The following is a 19,917-nucleotide window of genomic DNA, read 5'->3' as shown; positions in this document are numbered from 1 at the left end:
AAAAAAATTCTTACCCCAGGCTTTTTTGGCAGGAACCACTGAGGTGATAAAGGATGCTTCTAAGGTAATGCATGAACTGACCCTTCAAAAACCTGGACATGCATTGTTCATGGTTTAGCATTTGCTTTCTAATGTGTACTGGCTGACAAAAAAAAACAATCTATCCACTCACCAAACCGTTTGTCTTCTGTGGTGTAATGGGAAACAAATAACCATGCTTGTTAATTACAGCGTGTGAGTGAGGCAATGACTCCTGAGCGTCTCCGTCAGACAACACCTGTTGATGTGGTCCGTAGCCGTGCCCCGAGTCCACGCCGTTCAACTGGAGACGGACGCTTCATTCTCCCGCCTCGTATCCACCGTGCATCCGATCCTGGTCTGCTTCCAGGTGCTGATGGCATAAAGTGTATTCCCTCAGAGCTTGTGCATATGTAATGTGCCAAATGAACCTCTGTACTGCAAATAATTGGTTAGCAGTTACCTTTTTTTTTTAGTCAAATTTTTAATTTCAGACAGTGGTTCAGTTGGCTTTTGTTTGCTAGCATCAGTTGTTTGTTTGTTTGCGCTTGCATGTCCCATGAAACTTGCAAATGGTTCAGCAGTATGATCATTTCTCAAGCAAGATATGTCTTTATATGCAGGTTTCAAAAGATCTACCATACAACCCCAAAAGGCAATGGGTAAAGTCCATGTGATGTGTATAGTTTCTTCAAATCAAAGTCTCATGATTCTGCATTGTCTGAATTGAAAATTAATATCCATATTTTCCATCTTCCTTATTTTCATTCGATCAAGGTCATTTAAACAATCATATATATTTTCAAGCATGTAACGTAATTGAACAGACTTAAAACTTCTAGAACTAAATATCTGTGAGATGTTGTTCCTCAAACCTTAAAATCAGCTAGGAAATAAACAACAAATATAAAACTGAATGCATGCAAATTACTGCTAAAACCAGATTGAAATAAAGTGACTAATGTGTACGAAGTACTAATATGTATATATAATATTTTTTATAATCAATTTCACATTATGTTGGGATAAGAAATATTTGAAAGTCTGCCTCAACATTAAAAGGACTGTTGCTTTATAATATTAATACGTTTTATAGTGTGGTTTTTTTTGAGGCAGACTTTTTTATAACTTTTTTTTTTTTTGTGGAAAGCTAAACATTTCACAAAAACTGCATCAGCAATTATAATAAACATTTCTACAAATTTGTGAAAATTATAACTGTACAGTTACTAATCAAAAATTTGTTGTTGTTGTTTTTTTCAAACATTGCCTCGATGTTTGAGCAGCTGAAGAGGAGGTGTCATTAAAAGCACTGTATGATGCAGGTTGGACGTTTGTAGTGATGTTTACCAGAGCTTTGCCACCCTTAGCTTATGTTCTCTCTGCCAATCTGTTTTTTTTTTTTTTCCTGGGTTCATTTCATGGGCATATTTTAGTCTTTACACAAGCATAATAAAAACAAGACATGATAGTCTGTTTTCTTGCGTTGCCCATGCTTTGCTTGCATGCTGTTCCTTGTGAATCAGGTTGATCTCATTGAGCTCTAATGCCGTGTCTGGTGTATTGGTGTATTGGTGTAAAGTGATGCATGGCAGTGATGTATTGGTTGCTGATTGTGATGTTGTTCTGCTTCCATTATCAGAATTGGCTCCCCCAGTGGATACATATGCACACCCTCCTCCCCTGGCCAGGATCCTGTCACCTCAAGCTGGGCAGCAGCAGATCCTGCCTCACCCCCAGACCTCCCCGCTGCTGCACCCATTGGTGGGCCAGCACATCCTGTCCGTGCGCCAGTTCAGCAAGGAACAGGTGACATCATGTTGTCGAGTCCAGGAATATTGTATTTGTGTATTTACAGTGGCTCATCGATCTTTCTTGTCTGTCTTGGTCTTTCAGATGTCACACTTGTTCAATGTGGCTCATACTCTTCGTCTGATGGTGCAGAAAGAAAGACCCTTGGATATTTTGAAGGTGTGGCTGTATTAGTTTTCTGTTTTTTTTTTGTTTAAACAAATATCAGTGGATATTTAAAAATAAAAATGTCCTAAATATCAGTGGATATTTAAAAATAAAATGAATTGGGGTAAACCTGTGCCTTTTTGTGTTAAGCGCTGCTTAAGAGGCGAGTTCGAACACACTGCCTAACCAATCTAGAGTGCAAGTGTACCATGAGAGCGAGAGACGATGGCTTTGCATGTTCGACTCACTTTTTGTTTCGTTTTCTCTTTTTTATTTGTTCTCGAGGTTGTATGTGCAGGGATGGTTGTGTTCGGAGCTTCTTTGTGACTAGTTCACCTTATTGTTTGTGTGATTTAGTAATTACTGTTAGTTACTAAAAGATTATTACATTCACACAAGAGTTCTATCATAAGATTCTTTAAAATGTTAGCAAAAGGTAGTATTGTTTTTAAATGAAGTACCGTTCAAAAGTTTGGGGTTAGTAAGATATTACTAATTTTAGATCAATAGATGGATGGATGGATAGATAGATAGATATGCTCTTTCTTTTGATCTTTTTTTTCATCTTTGTTTTCTTCAAGGATTTATGTATAAAACTGTTTCCATAAAAATATTTCAACAAAAACAAACATTGAAGAATAGTAACTGTTTTTTGAACAGCAAATCATGGCTGCTGCAAGTTAACCTTTGCATCACAAAAATAAATTACATTTTAAAATACATTAAATTTATTAGAAATTTCTAATTCTAATATTTCTAAAAATGTATAAAAAATAATTGAAATAAAGAAATCTTACAGGCCCCAAGCTTTTAAACAGTAGTGTATATAGAGAAGGGATACTTTATTTGCCTGAAGGTAGATGGTGAGTCTCTAAAAGACTTGTTAATGGAATTAATGATCCAAAATTCTTATTTGGAAGTGTGGAATGAGCAGATTGGACCTTGAGTCAACCTGTAGACCACAATACCTTTGGAGTTTGGATTACTCCGAATCATTCTGTTCCATAACAGAGTAGATGTCACTGGATTATTTATAGTTTATTACAGCCCATTTTGAGCATTCATTACAAAATCCTCCCCCAGCTGGAGTATTTAACTGCTCAAGTCAGCAGCAGTCTGGAGTTAGAAGGATGTTGTAAAATCTGGCTGTGACGTGTCAGTTTGAAGTCAATCTCTTCCTTTAGGAATGGGCTTCTGTGGCCCTTGGAAACAGAACTTCTTGATGTCTTGAACATAGATGAAATACTGTAACACGTTCTTATAAACTCTTAATTTAATACCATTCTGCTCATCTTCTCCCAGGGTAAAGTCATGGCCTCTATGTTCTACGAGGTGAGCACTCGCACCAGCAGTTCGTTCTCAGCAGCCATGCACCGTCTGGGAGGGTCAGTGGTGCATTTCAGCGAGTCCACGTCCTCCACGCAGAAGGGCGAGTCTCTGGCTGATTCGGTTAACACCATGAGCTGCTACGCTGATGTCATTGTTCTGCGCCACCCCATACCTGGAGCTGTAGAAGTGAGTCACATTTGAATGCATTTTTTTTCCAAGTAATGTACACAAATTCTTCTATTTTCTGCAAGGCTGCATTTAATTGAGCAAAATACAGTAAAACTGTAATATTGAGAAATATTACTATTAATTTTTTTTATTAATTCCTGAGGATTTTTTGGATAAAAAGTTCAAAAGAACAGCATTTATTTGAAATAGAAAAACTTTGTCATATTTTGTATCATCTTTGCACTTTTTAATCAATAATATATTTTGTATTATTATTTCATCATTAAAATAAATTTGAACGTTTTAGTGTTTGCTAAAAATAATTGGTTGGTGTCTCAGTCTAAACAGAGAATCTTTCTGCTTTGTAGAGTGCGGCAAGACATTGTCGACGGCCGGTGATCAATGCTGGTGATGGGGTCGGAGAACATCCCACTCAGGCCCTTCTGGATATCTTTACAATCAGAGAAGAGCTGGGAACAGTCAATGGCATGACTGTGAGTTCACATGGGAAAAATATTGTCATCTTATACTGTTAGCTGGAGGTTTCCCCTTGGAGCTGAAGTGTGTAATTTCTGTGCCACTAGCATCACAGAATGTGAATTGTGTTGCTCTGGTTCTGATAACTAGATAACCCTATTCTAATCTTTGGATCTTTTTTTCTTAAATCTCAGATTACCATGGTAGGCGATCTGAAACATGGTCGCACTGTGCATTCTCTGGCTAGACTTCTTACTCAGTACAGGATCACTTTGTGCTACGTGGCCCCCAAAAACCTCAGCATGCCTGCCGAGATCATCGACTTTGTGGCTTCCAAAGGCATTAAACAGGTGCGTCACAATCAAAAGTATGAATTCAGGAGTGGACTGTTTTTTGGGTTGTTTTTTTTTTTTTGTGTTGCCCATTGGTTTACCTTTTGTTTGTAAACTTATTGTGTTTTGTCTTCTGGAGGTGTGTTTAACAGCATTGAAGAGGCCCTTCCAGAGACCGACGTCCTGTACATGACCAGAATACAGAAGGAGCGATTCGCTTCTGAAGAGGAGTACAAAGCAGTGAGCGATTTTGCTGAGGAGATCTTTGCATCTGGTTTTATGTCTGAAATGTCTTCATGTTATAAATGATTTACTCTTTCTGACAGTGTTTCGGCCAGTTCATCCTCACACCACATATCATGACGGGAGCCAAAAGGAAGATGGTGGTCATGCATCCTCTTCCCAGAGTCAATGAGATCAGGTTTGCTATTCTTAATTCAAAGCATCAGGATAAAATCTAATTTTAAGCAGGCAAAATAGGAAGTTTCATGTACGAGTGCTGAATAGAGTTTTGTTTGCAGTCTTTCATAATACTATTTTGTTTTCAGTGTGGAAGTGGACACGGATCCTCGGGCTGCTTACTTCCGGCAGGCGGAGAATGGGATGTATATTCGGATGGCACTGCTGGCTACTGTGCTGGGTCGGTGAAGGGGCCATCATAGTCTATTCTTGGACATTTGGCAGTAAAGGGAAATGTTTTATTAGCAACATACTGATTCAGTGACTGGTGTTTATTCTGTGTACTCTCCATATAGTTCCAGATGGTAAGATTTTGTGAGATAAAGTAGCCAGATTTATTGTTCCTTTCAATACTGACTGCAATAAAATTCCAGATATTGAGTATTTGATTTAAAACATGAACATTAAAGCAACCACAGAGCAGTATGGTTAAACTAGTTTCATTCTGAATATCTTAGATAGTTACATGACAATAGCACTTGAAAATAGCAGGTTGTTCAGTTTCTTCATTTCACAAAAAAAAAAAAAAATCAGAAAAATTTAGGAAAGTTATACAATAAACGGTTGTACTACTACATCTCTGACTGGTATAGTATAAATGTAAATGCTTTTTGATGTGCATTTACAACAATATAGACGTCTTTACATGTGATCATGTTCACTTGGACGTTCCAGTAGCAGACCAGACTTTTGTAACTCAGTCAACTTTGTGCAAATACTAGTGCAGCAGATACAGTATGGTAGGAAGATTACGGAGTAAAACTTTTGTAATTGTATTTTTAGACAATAAAAAAATGCAATCTCAGATTTTTCTCTTCCATATCTCTGTTGTTCTACTGCGATGTACTGGTACAAATGAAGGGAGAGAATAGCAATATAAACACGAACTGTTCGTAGACAGTAAAATGTAATAAATGAACTCTTGTCTTTTACACTAATAATGCTTTGAAGTGACGTTGTCCTGTAGCAATTAAAATGCATAAAAGAAAATATGCATTTGAAGTGAAGTTGTCCTGTACCAATTAAAATGCCAACTTAGGTTCAACACAACTGAGCTAATGTACAACAACATTTAGTGCAAGTACACACAAAAAAAAGAATGTGTATGTGTTGCTTTATAAACTGGCAAGATATTGTGGGCTTGTCTAAAAGTAAAACCGTTTATCTTTAAAAGAAATCGTTTTCTTTATTAAATTTTAAATTGGCAGTTGAGTATAATTATTTGTATCATTTTGAGTAAATTTGTGAAAAATATGAATTGTGCCTACAAATTTACGTAATTACTGAACGCAGAGCTTCAGACTTTTATTTTGAAAAACTAAAATAAACTAACTTACATGCATAGATATATCTATGACTTACATAAAGCCTGATTATTTTTCACATTAATTTACTCCGGATAACTGTAAATCATAAATTCGTCGCTTGCTTCTTATGTGCGCTGCATTTAATATGTCTTCCAGCCTTGACTGTTAAAAAGGTTATATTAGCCATTTATTCATCATAGAATCGGTCCTGGAATCATTTTCGTAGATCAAAGTCAAAGCATCGATTACTCCCAATGGAATCCTATCCATAAAACGAGATTCGATTCCGCTAAAGCTTCGACGCCAATGAATCAATCGTGCACCTGCGCACCGTCTTTCAAGGGAGTCGAACATGTTGAAGGTTCAAAGAGTCGACTCCAATAATCAAGCGCGTCCTCGGAGAGAGGACTTGCGGCGATAACAATGAGGAGCTGTACATAGGATATCTAAAGAACCATTCGGCTGAGTCTTCTATGATTCAGCCACAATTGACTATATCGTATTACCACCATTTCAAGGTGAGTTTTAATCGACTATGCTTAAATCTGCGGCCCAAATTCAACAGAAATCTCTTATTGTGGCTATGCGGGCTAATGCTAACTGCCTAGTCAGCCTTTTGCTTCATCTATAAAAATGATTGCAAATTCATAATGAACTCATAAACCAGTCAGCATCGAGTTTCATAATAGGTTTTTAATGAATGAAAATCTGTTGAAGGTTATATATTCGAAGTGGTTTTGTTGACGCCAAGATGTGAATTGGCCAGTAACGTCTCGTGCTTCCCTCCAGATTTACCAATAATCCCGAATAAAGCTGAATAAACTCCATGTTTGCCTGTGTTAACTGAGCTTTAGAGATTGTTTGTAGTTGCACTTGTCCAGGTCAAACCAAACAGGTCATAGTTAAATTGTGAGATTGAAGGAAAATACGGGGTCTAAAGGGGATAGTAATCTGTACTGGATTAAGATTGGATTATAGTTTTTTTAGGAGGACACGCTCTTTTTGAGAGAGAAAAAGTGTTGTGAATATGTTGTGTATGTTATTATATCTGATGTGCATATCCACGGCAGGATAAAAATAAACATTATCAATGGACACATGACGTTTCAGGACTCAATCCAGGTGTGTTTGCAGCTAATGGGAGTTAACGCGTGTTTTTCTTCAACTGTACTTGTCTTGTTGACAAGTGCATCGAAACAATTGTTGTAGAAAGCCTATGAAGTTGAGCAGAGGATATCACTGTTTTTAATAAAATACTGTTTTGTGCTTCATTTTGAACAGCTGTTTTGAGTAGTATCATAGTTTTTGAGACATGTCATTATTTCTAACCTGATTGTCAGTCAAGGTTGGACAAGACACATGCTTACCTGGTCTTTCCTGATTGTCAGTCAAGGTTGGACAAGACACATGCTTACCTGGTCTTTGAGAGGGCAGGTAAACCACTCTAGAGAGATTCTCTAATTTAAAATTGTTGCCAGGCCTGCAGTGCAAAAAATTGTGTGCAAATTTTTATTAAATCACCCACTGGTCCTTTTAAAGTCTTTTTAACCCACAAAGGTGCTAAAGTAATATTATAATGAAAACTTTAAAAGTGTTAAATATTTTAATTCCAAGGCATTCGTCATTTATGTTGAGTAGAATATCTCTTGCTTTATCATACCTTGAAGTAATCAGCTTCAGGTGATGTTTAGATGTCTTCTTCTCTTGCATCACCAAGGCTCCATTTATTTGATCAAAAATACAATAACATGTGGAATATTATTACAAATTAAAATGACAAATTTTTATTTGAATATGTTAAAATGTAATTTAATTCTGTGATGGAAAAGCTGAACTGGCATCAGCCATTACACCAGTCTTCACTGTCACATGATCCTTCAGAAATCATTTTAATATGCTGATTTGGTGTTATTTAAAACACATTTTTGTGGAAACCATGTTACATTTTTTTCATCATTCTTTGAATAAAAGTATTCAGCTTATTTTTCAGGACCTCAAAGCCATCTGCTTCTTCAAATGTCTGGCAGAATTATGAAAATCATGTTATTATATTAGCTACCTTGGCTTTTAAAGAGCTTGTTGTTCAGTTTTTAACAATTTTGTGCTGCCCAGTAAAACTAGTGTTGACGTAAGCTGCATGCGGTTTGAATTTAAATAACACATAAAGTTCTATCAGCTTCATCATGTCAGACTGCTTCATTTTAGGAGCATTGAGCCAGTTGTCATCATCTGGAAGAAAGTGTGTGATTAGTGTGTGTTCTCATTAGACGAGCCACAGCCGCTAGATTCATCTGAAATACACTGACTGTAGAGTTAAGCCTGGGATAACCTTACAGCTTGATGAACAGAGGCTCATCTGAAGCTTGCACAGCTGCAGTCTGATACGGGTGATTGTTTGGCTTTCTAGTGTACTGTGTTCTTTAATGAAGATGTGAATCTGTCTTCTGATTGTTTTAGCAGCCTGTGATACCTGTGTGATCATCTGTTAACTGCCTCCAAACTTTTCTCGAATGAATGAATTGAATTATTTCAAGCTTCAAAAGTCACTTTGGCTTGTGGGTTTGGGACATGTGCAGACTGTATTTATTTTGAGCATCAATAGTGGCTTTTGGATGTTTGGGACATGTGTAGAATTATATTGTTCAATAGTGGGGTTTTTGTTGTTGATAACAAAAAAAACAAAAATCCCATTATTTTTTTAATTGTGAAGTGATCCTTTAGAGATCATTCTGATATGCTGAAAGAAACTTTACTACTTATTATCAATGTTGAAAACTGGTGTGCTGCCTAATCTCTTTGTGGTAATCATACTAAAACATTTTTTTTTTGTATTGTTTAATGAATAGAAAGTTAAAAAGAACAGTATTTTTTTTAATAGAAATCTTCTATAACATTTTATATGTCAAAGGTTAAGGAACGTGTGCCAGTTTAAATTTGAGAATCATTAATTACACAAGTGGTGATGTGGTTCAGCAGGTATGTCTCAGAAAGATCCACGTTCAGTTGACCCTCTAGTACTTAAACCACTTAAAAGGCTTTAATAATCAGGGAAGGTGTCATGTGTATGCAAGCGTCTATTAGCCTTTGTCAACATGGAGTTGTAATCTGTGAGATCAGCAAAACATAATAATCATAAGCCAAGGCATTGAAAATGGGGAAGTCGTTGCTTTGCCCACTTTTGCATCCTGTGATTATGAGAGGAAGCATCTCATAAAAGTTTTCTCTTTAGTGTTTAACATTTCCTGATGGATAAGCATCTGAAAACTCCACCTGTTTTTTCAACATTAACACAGGATTTAGCTTCGCCACACCTTGTGTTCACACAGTGTGATATTAAAACAGAGCTGAGTGCTTTCTGCTTGCTTTGGCTGTGTACATTGTTCTATATGTCAATAATGTGATGCTGAGTTCTTTGAAGAGCAGAAGTCTCTTTTTCCTATTCTTCAGCATTGAATCATGGCAGACGCCAAGCCACCCTCTGACAGGCCTCAGAGGAAAATGTCCACTACAGGGGACACTTTATACAAGGTGCTGGGACTGGAGAAAGGGGCAACAGCAGAGGACATTAAAAGAGCCTACAGGTACACTAAATGCTGTCACACTAACTTGCAGTTATTCAGGTTTCTTTAGAAATATTGGATGAAAAATATTTTAAACCTGTTTATAAAAAAATCAAGACTACATTCACCAGTGCTGCTATCATACTGCCAATTATTTCGATATGTACCAGAATTATTGCACTATAATTTCTAAATTTACCATTTATTTTAGCATATCAATATTATATAATATTTCAGTATTTATTACAGTATGCTTATTTTATACAAGTGATTTAAAAAATAATATATGCTAGTAATACAGATTTTTTTTATTTAATATTTTCTTATTTTATGGTAAAGAATTAAACATCAATTGTAATTACGTTTAACAAAAATTGTTTATAAATATTTATTAATACATTTCTGAACATGTTTTATGTTCAGCATTGTATCATTATTATTTCTAAATCGAAACAAAAGACTTCTCTTTACTTTAAAGTGATAAACGTTTGCCTTGATTCTGACAAAACTTTCATTATATGAATATAATGAGATGATTAATAAAATTTTGATTTTGTATACCTTGGTTTTTTTATATTGTTATGAAGTGTTTTTAATTATTTTTTTTTCTTTTTTTTTTGTTTTTTTTTTATTGTTTTTATGTATTGTGTATAAAATTGAAGTTTGATAAATTGTTTGATTCATCATTTCAAGAGAGTTGTATGTTCTGCAAAAGATTCAGGACTTACAAAATTCTTTGTTTTACAGAAAACTGGCTCTGAAATACCATCCAGACAAGAATCCAGACAACCCTGAAGCTGCAGAAAAGTTCAAAGAAATCAACAATGCCAACTCAATTCTCACTGATGAGACCAAGCGCAAGATCTACGATGAATACGGTTCCATGGGGCTCTACGTGTCCGAGCAGTTTGGAGAAGAGAGTGTCAAATACTATTTTCTCATGTCAAAATGGTGGTTCAAGGTGAGAACTCATTTCACTTTAAACTGAGCTTTTATTTACTGTTGCATTAAAAAAAGCTAAAAGTGTGAAAAAAAAAAAGTGACGTGACATACAGCCAAGTATGGAGACCCATACTCCGAATTCGTGCTCTGCATTTAACCCATCCAAATTGCACACACACAGCAGTGAACACACACACAAAGTGAACACACACCCGGAGCAGGTACAAGCCATTTATGCTGCAAGCGCCCGGGGAGCAGTTGGGGGTTCAGTGACTTGCTCAAGTGCACCTCAGTCGTGGTATTGCCGGCCCGCGACTCAAACCCACAACCTTAGGGTTAGGAGTCAAACACTCTAACCATTAGGCCACAACTTTGGTAGTTAGGCCACAACTTCCCCCTATGTTACCGATTGCCTCAGTGTGTTGACCTAAACTGACATTCTGAAGTGATGTTAACTTACCCAGAGAGACCGTTTTGATGAAATAAGGAATTACATAGTTTTGCTTGGAGTGATGTTTGCTGTTTGTGAAGTATTATTGGAAACGCAATCAAAAATAAACAGTGTTTAGCACTATAGGCACTCGGTGAACAGACGTCATTTAGCAAGCTTTGTTGTCTTTGAGGTGCTAAATTTTGATTTTACTTTACAGATGATAGTGGCTTTTGATCCACATGTGATAATTTTCTCAAATAAGCTTAATGTAGAAAGCAAGACAACTGAGCCTGATTAAAATGCATCATCCTGTTTTGATCTCCAAAACTATAAATAAATGTTGATGTGCTTTGTTTTTTGCCAATCATTTCTCTTGTGTTTCAGCTTAGGAGCTTTCCGAAAGCTCTGCAAACTTCCTAGCATGACAAATATAGTGACTGACTGGCTAAAACTGACTAGTAGCTGGATGTTGCATATTGCAAACTTCTCCCATTGCTGTGGCATTAAACGTGCCTTTCTGAGAGAGACGTCTCTGATCTGAGGTCTGTGTCTTTGCTGCAGGGTATGGTCATGTGCTGTGCCGTCTTCTCCTGTTGCTGCTGCTGTTGCTGCTGCTGTTTCTGCTGTGGAAAGTGCAAACCACCAGAGGAGGATGAGAACTACCAGTATGTGGACCCAGAAGACCTGGAGGCCCAGATCAAAGCAGAGCAGGATGGTGGAGGTGAGCCTTGAGCTGGTTGGGAAGGGGTGCGTGTCTGACTCTAGTAACAATCTTCTTTTAGATAGTTGACTGGAAACGCATTGCTTATGGTTTGTTGATGTTACTAGTTGTTCAAAAATCTTAGGAACTCAGGAATTGCCAGATTGAAGTGCTCTGATGAATGAATTCAGTGCATCCATTGTATCAAATGAATTGATCTGTATCTGAATTGTAGAACTGCAAGTTATTACTTTCAAATATTTGTGCTTTGTGTTACTGTTTATGCACACTACCAGTCAAAAGTTTTTTTTTGAAAAGTCTCTCATGCTCACCAAGGCTGCATTTTTTTGATTATAAATACAGTAAAAGCTGATATTTTTTAAATAATAAAATTTAAAACAACTTTTCTCTTTTTTTTTATATATTTTTAAAATGTATTCTTTATTTATTTATTTATTTGATGGCATAGCTGAATTTTCAGTAGCCATTACTCCAGTCATCAGCATCACATTATCTTTCAGAAATCGTTTAAACATGCTGATTTGATGCTATTTTAAGTTTCTATTTGTAATGTCATTTGGATGTTGTTATGTTTAATATTTTTTTTTTTATTTGTGATTTCTTCATAAAATTATAAATGTCTTTTAAGAACACTTTTGATCAATATCATGCATCATTGCTAAATAAAAGTGTTTTATGTATCTGACTCCAAACAGAACGGTAATGGATAATTTAACTTTTTTAAATGTACAAAAGGGAGACATCATTGAAAGTAGCAACTTGCAGTTATTAAGTTAAAATAAATACACTGAATCCATTTATTAATATCTAGCACTGCTGGCCATGTATGCATGACCAATCTTTATTTTACAAGGGGAGACTAGCTAGGCTTTGCTAAACTCAATGCTAAAGCCTCAGCTGCAGTTGAGACGTTGTCTAATCTCTGCTGTCTCAGTAGAGACACATGATGTTGCTCAGGTGGAATGAACAGCAGGAGCAAATTTAACAGATCAAGCAAAAATACAAAACATGCAGCTATTTATAACTCTGATTCTGTATATAAAGATGTCATTGCTTTAGTTGGGTCACCCTCTGAGGTTGTTTATTATATTTGCTCATACTTGAGGTTAGGGATTTCAACATCGTAAATTAAAAAAATAACAAGTGTGATCGTTTCTGATGGTTAAAATTGTTTTTCTCATACTTTTAAGTCCTTTAATTATGAGATGGATATCACCGAGGACATGTTTTGTAGTCTAAAAGAAGATAGATTGCCTCAGATTCATATCAAATTGAATAGTCAGAACAACTTATCATCTTAAAATGTTGCACAGCATTTTATATTAATAGTCCAGGTCTGTATTCTGGTCTAATCTAGTGTTTGAAATGACTTGAAGGTATATGCAGTTTAACTTCATGTTTAATACTGAAGTCAATGACATGTCAGATGAGACAAGACTCATTTCACTTGTCTGTCCCAGGCCATTTCCCTCAGGCATTTTGAGTGTTCGACAGATGTATGTATCAGTCATCAAGGGCACTGGGTATTTTGAGCACCTCTTGTCTTGCTGATGTTAATATAGCTTTTCTATTATTTATGCAGTGCAAGCACAAGGAGTTTGGTCAATTTTGTTGCGTCTAAATATAGCCCTGGCAAATGTATGATTGTCAAGTTGAGTAGACAAGAAATACTGGCATGTTACAGGTTTTGAACCTATAGTATTCACAAAACCATTCAAATGTTTCCTAATGATCCTGATATTCTTAAAGATGCTAACTTTGAAAAGTTGGATTTGTATTTGAAAGTGTCGTCTTTTATATTTATGAGTATTATTACAAAATATAGCCTTTGTGCTATATTTTTTTATACATACATTTTACAGATATTGACCTTAATGTGTAGTAAGTGCAAACTAAGTTTATGTAAATTATGTTTACATGATTGCAGCTCAATTTTAAAGGTATAACTGTGGACAGCTGTATCCTAACAGCTGTGGAAGAATACATTACAATGAAATCCTTCATGTGACCTCTAATATAAGGTAATGGTTTCCCTTTTATTCGACAGGTGAAACAATAATTATTGTCCAGCCTATACCTAGTCCTGGTCCAGAAATCTGCAGTGAAACTGTACAGGATACAAAATGACTTGTAAGACTCTGAATGTTCATTAACAGCATGAGTCACTCCATTGTGATTGTCTACCTACACAACCCTGTGTTTGTCTGTGATTCCAAGCATTGCCATTAGCCCCTAAAAACGTTTGAGTTATAGTTCTTGTCACCCAACGTCTATGATTCCACGTATCGATTCGGACAGGACTAACATCTCCATGTTCATTACAGAGGTGGGAGGGTCTGTTTTGTACGTCTGGGCGTTGCAGAGATCACGTGCTCTGAATGTGTGCATTGCATATAGTCATGCGGATTGATTGCCATTAGTATAACCACAGTTTTATCACAAATACCTTGGTTAAGCTATTTTTAGTATAGCAAAACCATGGTTAATTTGTGGTTACCTTAGTTAAACTATAATAACCATGTTGTTTCAAATGTATTTATTTGTAGTAAAACCACGTAAAATTTTCGACAAGGTACATATGTAATAAAAACATTACGTAATTGAGTGATCTGGTTTTCAGACTTTTATTAAGACCCAGCCTCTTGGCAAACTCACTGAGGCTAATTAAACGGTGCTAGTAATGTTTTCTTATTAAGGAAAGACTATGCAATGAACTGAAACCCAAAGCCAGTGACCTGCATTACAGATCTTGAGATCTCGAGTGGTGTTTGCTTTACTAGGCCCATGCATGGACTAATGCTTTGCATGTGCGTGCTGTGGATGTCTTTGTTTTGCATGGTTGTCAGGCCAAGCCTTATTCTGCCAAGTACTTTGAACCTCCTGTAGGTTTTGGAGTTTGTTGACCAGGAGGCGGAAGGACTCCATCTGGCCCTTTAGTTTATGATTGAGCCAGACCACACAGTTGAGAAGTTAATAACTTTATAATATGTAATATATCAATAATAATAACAGAATAATTGTCAGTATTTATTATTAAAAATATAGTTGTAAAATTGCATTTGTATAAAGACTTTTACATTGTTGCAAAATTTATTTCTTTTTTATATTTCTTATTCATCAAATGCTGAAAAAATGTATCATGTCTTCCTCAAAAATATCAAGCATCACAACCATTTTCAACATTGATAATAAGAAATGTTTTTTGAGCATCAGATAAGCATATTACAATAATTTATGAAGGATCATGTGGCTCTGAAGACTGGAGTGATGGCTAAAATTTTGAATGGTAGTGTATATTATATATGAAATAATAAAAAACATATTGTGTAATAAAATATTTAGGATTAGCCTTAGAATGCAGTTTTAATTAGATCTTTATTTAAATTATTTAGAGAATTTAGTCCCATTAAAGAGCACTCTACCAAACTACACAAGGTAAAAACATTGTTACTTTTGTTGTATTTATTATTATAGACACACACACAAAAACAACGACATTTATTATTATTATTATTATTATTATTATTATTATTATTATTATCCAGCAATAAAACCACTCACTATGTTAGAGGATGTTAGAAGGCTAGTGAGTGCGAGGGTGAGTCAGCAGGAAGTGGGATTTCTGTTGAGAAGGTTGCGTCAGCATGAAGTTAAGAAGCAGGTGCATCTCATCGATAGAAATGCAGTCAACATGAGCTGTCTCATACAGAGGCACCGCTGGCCTGTCACACAGCCATCTGTTCAGTAAAGTCAACTTCATCTTTCCTCAAACCTCTATTTTACCATCCCACTTCTGTTTCGTGTCACCCTTTTTTTTCTTTACCACTCCATTTTTTAAATAAGATATATATATATATGAGGGCTTTTGTCCCATTTTAGTGTAATGCTAGAATGTAAAGAATAAATTCATTTAAGAAATCCTCTATTTTCATTCTTTGCTACACATGGATGCTGTCTGTTAGTGAGGCGGTGATTTGGAAGAGCTTCATCAGGGAAGGGAGGTATGTTTCTCAGTGCAGAGCTGTGACCACCTCTGGCCATATTCCAAGGAAACAGCATCTGATGTGCTTCACTATAGAGAACAGTGTAGGCCTAGTGTGTATTAGGGGTGTAATGGTACACGTATCCATAACGAAAATTTTCGGTCTGGGTCTTTTTGTTTTTTTACGTTTACAGATAAAGATTTGTTTTTGTTTTATTCGCTTGTGGAGTTTAATTTGAAACTTCATAGCATTTCATTTCATTTCATCAGGACGTCATCAGTGTCTACAGCTCAGTAGTTCACTACAAATTAAGTCTAGAGAAATATAATTAGAATTTATAATCATATTTTACTTTACCTGTTAGTGATGTCTTATTTAATGTATGTTTAAATAAATCTGTTATGAGAGCCACTGTGAATGAATATATTTCAACAACAAATAAAATTTATACAATTTAGAAGTTTATTTAAAAACTTCATTATGTGCAATTTGCATGTTTGCATACATTTGTTACATTAAGTTGTTCATTGTAACTTTACAGTAACTTAAGCTGAGGTAGATTTTTTTCCCTAAGAAAATGTAAATTGTAGTTGAGTTTATTTTAAGAAAGAGCAGTATGTTCGATAAACCACTGATAAAACTTAAGCTGATATATATATATATATATATATATATATATATATATATATATTATATATATATATAAATATATATATATATATTATATATATAAAATATATATATATATAAATTGTTTAGATTCCACCCCCTTCTGTACCGAAACGTACCAAACTGTGACATCAAAACCGAGATACATACTGAACCGTCATGTTTGTGTACTGTTACACCCCTAGTGTGTATATTTCCTGCTATGAAATCCCACATATCCCTCAGACAATAAAAACCTACTGGCAGTGCATCTCCAGTAAAATGTTCTGTACTTTTGGCTATCTAATCCTCAAATGTGATGGCTTCATACAAACGAAAGGAAAATAGTCTGCGTTTATCTGCATAAATGCATGCCGCAACTTCAGCATGTTAGTGCTAGTAGACCGACAAGTTGGCTGATATTTGACTATTTTGAGATTATTGACCACTTGGATGTTGAACAGAAATTGTAGTTATCTCTTGTGGTTTTAAAAATTACCAACAATCATGCCAATGGATAATGCAAATTTTCTTTTTTTAAATAATAAAGTTTGTAAATTATATTATTAGGAGATTAAAATACAATATATAAAGCTAAAATATAATATATAAAGCTACATATTTAAAAATAATATATATTACTTATATATACTATAATTATATATTTTATAATTATGATTAAATAATATGATAATATCTGTATTTTATATTGGCTACTCTGATCTTGACATTGTCCAAAACTCTTATTGGTCGACCCTTGCTTTGTAGTTTTGGTAAAGCAAAAGCATCCCAATTCTGTCCTTTATTATTTTATTGTTTATTTTTCTGTCTTTTTATTATTTTTTGTAGGCTCAAATGTCCCTGTTTTGATCCAGCCCAGTTCCACCATCAACACCTCAGAGTCCACACATTTCGCAGCCAGACAGTCCACGTACAACACCCAGAAATGAGCCACCTGCCTGTTCCTGGTCCCAGTCATTACTGAGGGGGTCCTGCTGATGGACTCTAAGGCCCCTGATGTAGTGTGCTGCCCGCAAGGCATCATGGCACCAGGACTAAATTGTGCCATTGCGCCATTCCCTGACTCTGACCCACTGGAATCGAGTGGCAGTTTGCCAAAAGACAAGGAAGCCTCTGACAGTCTCACTTCATCTGTGTCTCCATTGGTGTGTATGTCTGTCTGTTTGTATATAACTACCCGTTCATTTCAAAATAAAATCGCTATGAGACTGATGCCACTGGGCAGTGCTCCAGGTGGGAAGTGGGTTTTACTTTTGGGGTGTTTCTTTTTGAATCTGGGTATTTATTTAATTTTGTACTTTTTTTTTTTTTTTTTTTTGTGTGTGATAGAAGCATGGACATGAGTGGAATGATCCTGTGAGTGCATGCAAAGCAATAACAGCATGCCACTACTATACAGCATAGGAACATGTGCAGAAACCCCTCCCACTTATCCACAACATGGCACCTTTTTTTAGTTTGCTTCGTTAGATGGCAGTGTTTTCCATTCTCAAGTTTGCAGACATCTGTTACATTTACATTATATGGCATTTCGTTTAAGATCGAAATGGTCAATCATACGCAAATGAAAAGACATAGCTGTGTAACAACTTTTTCTCACCAAAGTTAAGGCAGATGTCTCACATGTCAGTTGATGTGCCATGCTTGGTATTTCAAGCCATGTGCAATGGTCGTACATTTCCCTAAAATCAGAACACTTGAATATGCTGTTGAAAGTTGTTTTTTTCTATGCACTTTTTCCCCACTACCTTCATAGGAGGCTTCTAATGCAGACCTAACGGCTTCAACCCTTACAACTACTACTCAACTACGAAAGCGAGAATATCTGTAAATGTGAAGTTTTAGGGGCTGAAATGGGATCAACCCTATTTTTGGTGAACGCTATGCCAAATCATCGAGCAAACCTATGCTTTCTTTGTGCTCTTAGGACATATGACAAAACGAAAATATTTTTAATGATCTTATTTATTTTTAATATATCAGAATTGAGATTAATGTGTATGACATGTTCTGAGTGAAACGATGCACTGTGTAAACTTGATTTCAAAACTTGGATCTGCAAGAGCCTCATTATTTTAGCAATAAGGAAATGCCCGTTGTGTTAAATGTGAAAGACTCAACAATAGTCAGCCAGTTACTGTTAGAAACACTACATTAGAGTCAGTACATTAGATGCCAAATGTTTTCCCTGTAAATTGTTGTTCCCAATGCAATAGTATATACTTGTATTGTACACCATTTTGTTTCTGTGTGCAAATAGAAATGTATGTAGTAGTTTCAAGTAGTGTATGGTCATCTGTCTGTTCTAGTTGTCATTTTGGGGGGCATTTTCTTATAGCCAAGAAGTTTTCCTTCATTCCATAAAAACTGGATATTGCTTTCAGAGAATAAACTTGCCAAAAGAAAAAGAGATGAAAGCAGACATTCATTGGGATATGATCGTCTATGCTCACTGGATCACTTGATTTCAATGCACAAGGCCCATTTCTGCAGTCAACAACTTACTTTTTTGGCACTTTTTTGGGGTTCTAATGATAATTATGATTTTAGAGAATTTGGGAGGTTTTGACCTCTTCACCAGTGCACACATGTGAGGTTTAATGATGCTGTGTGTAATAACCTGTTTGATGAGGGGGAAAAGCCAAGTCTGGTCTGAATTTACCAACAGCCAAAAAGGAGCCAAGAACCACAGCACTACATCGCTATTTCCCTCCTATTTTTATTCAACATGGTTCGTAATGCATCACATATTTCATTGTCTGTTTATATTATTGAACCGGAATTCATTAAATAAATGGGGATTTGTAAAATTTTGCATTTAAGATTATTCTTATTGTGATTGTTACTTCTATTGCATGAAGGTTACATTCTTAAATGTACGCCCATGTTGACATGACTTTCAAGTTTTCATTTTTTAATCAGTACTATTTTCTATGTTCAGAAATGAATGGTAGCTCAGGCCTGTTATCGTTAACATCACACTGCAGCTTCATGTGCTAAAGTTGTACCCATAAGCTTGTAATCAGCTTAGAGTACAACTCCATACACCTTGACAGCCCTGTTAACATAAGTGCACAGTCAGATTTAACCAAGGTGATGGTCATGTGGAAAGGTTTGATTCCGGTGTGATTATAGCTGCAGTCCAATTTCAATGATTTGTACAAAGATGCTGTTAGTAACAACACCTCAGGTAGCACTGAGAGTTGATGTGAAGTGTAAGTATTGCCTAAACATCCTCTTCATAATACTGACATTTCATCTCACATTTAACAGGACATAATTACTGTAAGGGCAATATTAGGTTTAGGGTTGGGGTAGGTTTACACGTTAATAAAGCATAATCTGATGGGCAACATAGCATTTTTTGTTGTCGCATTGAGCTAACATTACCTAACGCTATTTGCTAAATTTGCTACCTAATTAGATTGTGTTTTATTAACGTCTGCACCAGTAATTATTGTTCATTGTGACAAAAAATGAAGCAATATGCCCAGTGGCCATAGGTGTATCCCATCCAGCCTTAAAGGGGACATAGGATGCAAAATTCATTTTTACATGGT

At 35.7% G+C, this 19,917-nt stretch overlaps 2 protein-coding genes across 4 annotated transcripts; both read left to right on the top strand.

Moving 5' to 3' along the window:
- The first annotated feature begins 22 nt into the window (after positions 1-22).
- Positions 23-5,547, top strand: LOC122134559 (CAD protein-like). The gene is made up of 11 exons (XM_042778080.1): positions 23-64; positions 232-388; positions 1,305-1,343; positions 1,661-1,827; positions 1,915-1,989; positions 3,280-3,492; positions 3,843-3,968; positions 4,146-4,304; positions 4,425-4,523; positions 4,610-4,704; positions 4,832-5,547. The coding sequence occupies exons 2-11, from the start codon at positions 247-249 to the stop codon at positions 4,929-4,931; spliced, it is 1,215 nt and encodes a 404-aa protein (XP_042634014.1). The 5' UTR covers positions 23-64; positions 232-246; the 3' UTR covers positions 4,932-5,547.
- A 741-nt stretch (positions 5,548-6,288) lies between these two features.
- LOC109054346 (dnaJ homolog subfamily C member 5-like) lies at positions 6,289-19,167 on the top strand. Of its 3 annotated transcripts, XM_042778077.1 has the most exons (7): positions 6,290-6,567; positions 9,497-9,630; positions 10,357-10,570; positions 11,546-11,705; positions 13,753-13,835; positions 15,668-15,706; positions 17,186-17,492. In XM_042778077.1, the coding sequence occupies exons 2-5, from the start codon at positions 9,506-9,508 to the stop codon at positions 13,830-13,832; spliced, it is 579 nt and encodes a 192-aa protein (XP_042634011.1). In that variant the 5' UTR covers positions 6,290-6,567; positions 9,497-9,505; the 3' UTR covers positions 13,833-13,835; positions 15,668-15,706; positions 17,186-17,492. The 3 variants fall into 3 exon arrangements, with proteins under 3 accessions (XP_042634012.1, XP_042634011.1, XP_042634010.1); XM_042778078.1 differs by lacking the exon at positions 15,668-15,706 and having other exon boundaries at positions 6,289-6,567; positions 17,186-17,324; XM_042778076.1 differs by lacking the exons at positions 13,753-13,835; positions 15,668-15,706 and having other exon boundaries at positions 6,303-6,567; positions 17,186-19,167.
- The last annotated feature ends 750 nt before the right edge of the window (positions 19,168-19,917 follow it).

The sequence above is a fragment of the Cyprinus carpio genome, chromosome A20 (assembly GCF_018340385.1).
Source record: "Cyprinus carpio isolate SPL01 chromosome A20, ASM1834038v1, whole genome shotgun sequence".
NCBI lineage: Eukaryota > Metazoa > Chordata > Actinopteri > Cypriniformes > Cyprinidae > Cyprinus > Cyprinus carpio.
The sequence above is the reverse complement of the archived record's forward strand: the minus strand, read 5'-3'. Positions and strand labels throughout refer to the sequence as shown.

Coding starts and splice junctions, on each gene's coding strand:
- LOC122134559 (XM_042778080.1), top strand. CDS start 247: ATGACTCCTGAGCGTCTCCGTCAGACAACACCTGTTGATGTGGTCCGT. Junction 4,524..4,609: donor CTGAAGAGGAGTACAAAGCA/GTGAGCGATTTT, acceptor TCTTTCTGACAG/TGTTTCGGCCAGTTCATCCT. Junction 4,705..4,831: donor CCCAGAGTCAATGAGATCAG/GTTTGCTATTCT, acceptor TTTTGTTTTCAG/TGTGGAAGTGGACACGGATC.
- LOC109054346 (XM_042778076.1), top strand. CDS start 9,506: ATGGCAGACGCCAAGCCACCCTCTGACAGGCCTCAGAGGAAAATGTCC. Junction 9,631..10,356: donor GACATTAAAAGAGCCTACAG/GTACACTAAATG, acceptor TTTGTTTTACAG/AAAACTGGCTCTGAAATACC. Junction 11,706..17,185: donor AGCAGAGCAGGATGGTGGAG/GTGAGCCTTGAG, acceptor TATTTTTTGTAG/GCTCAAATGTCCCTGTTTTG.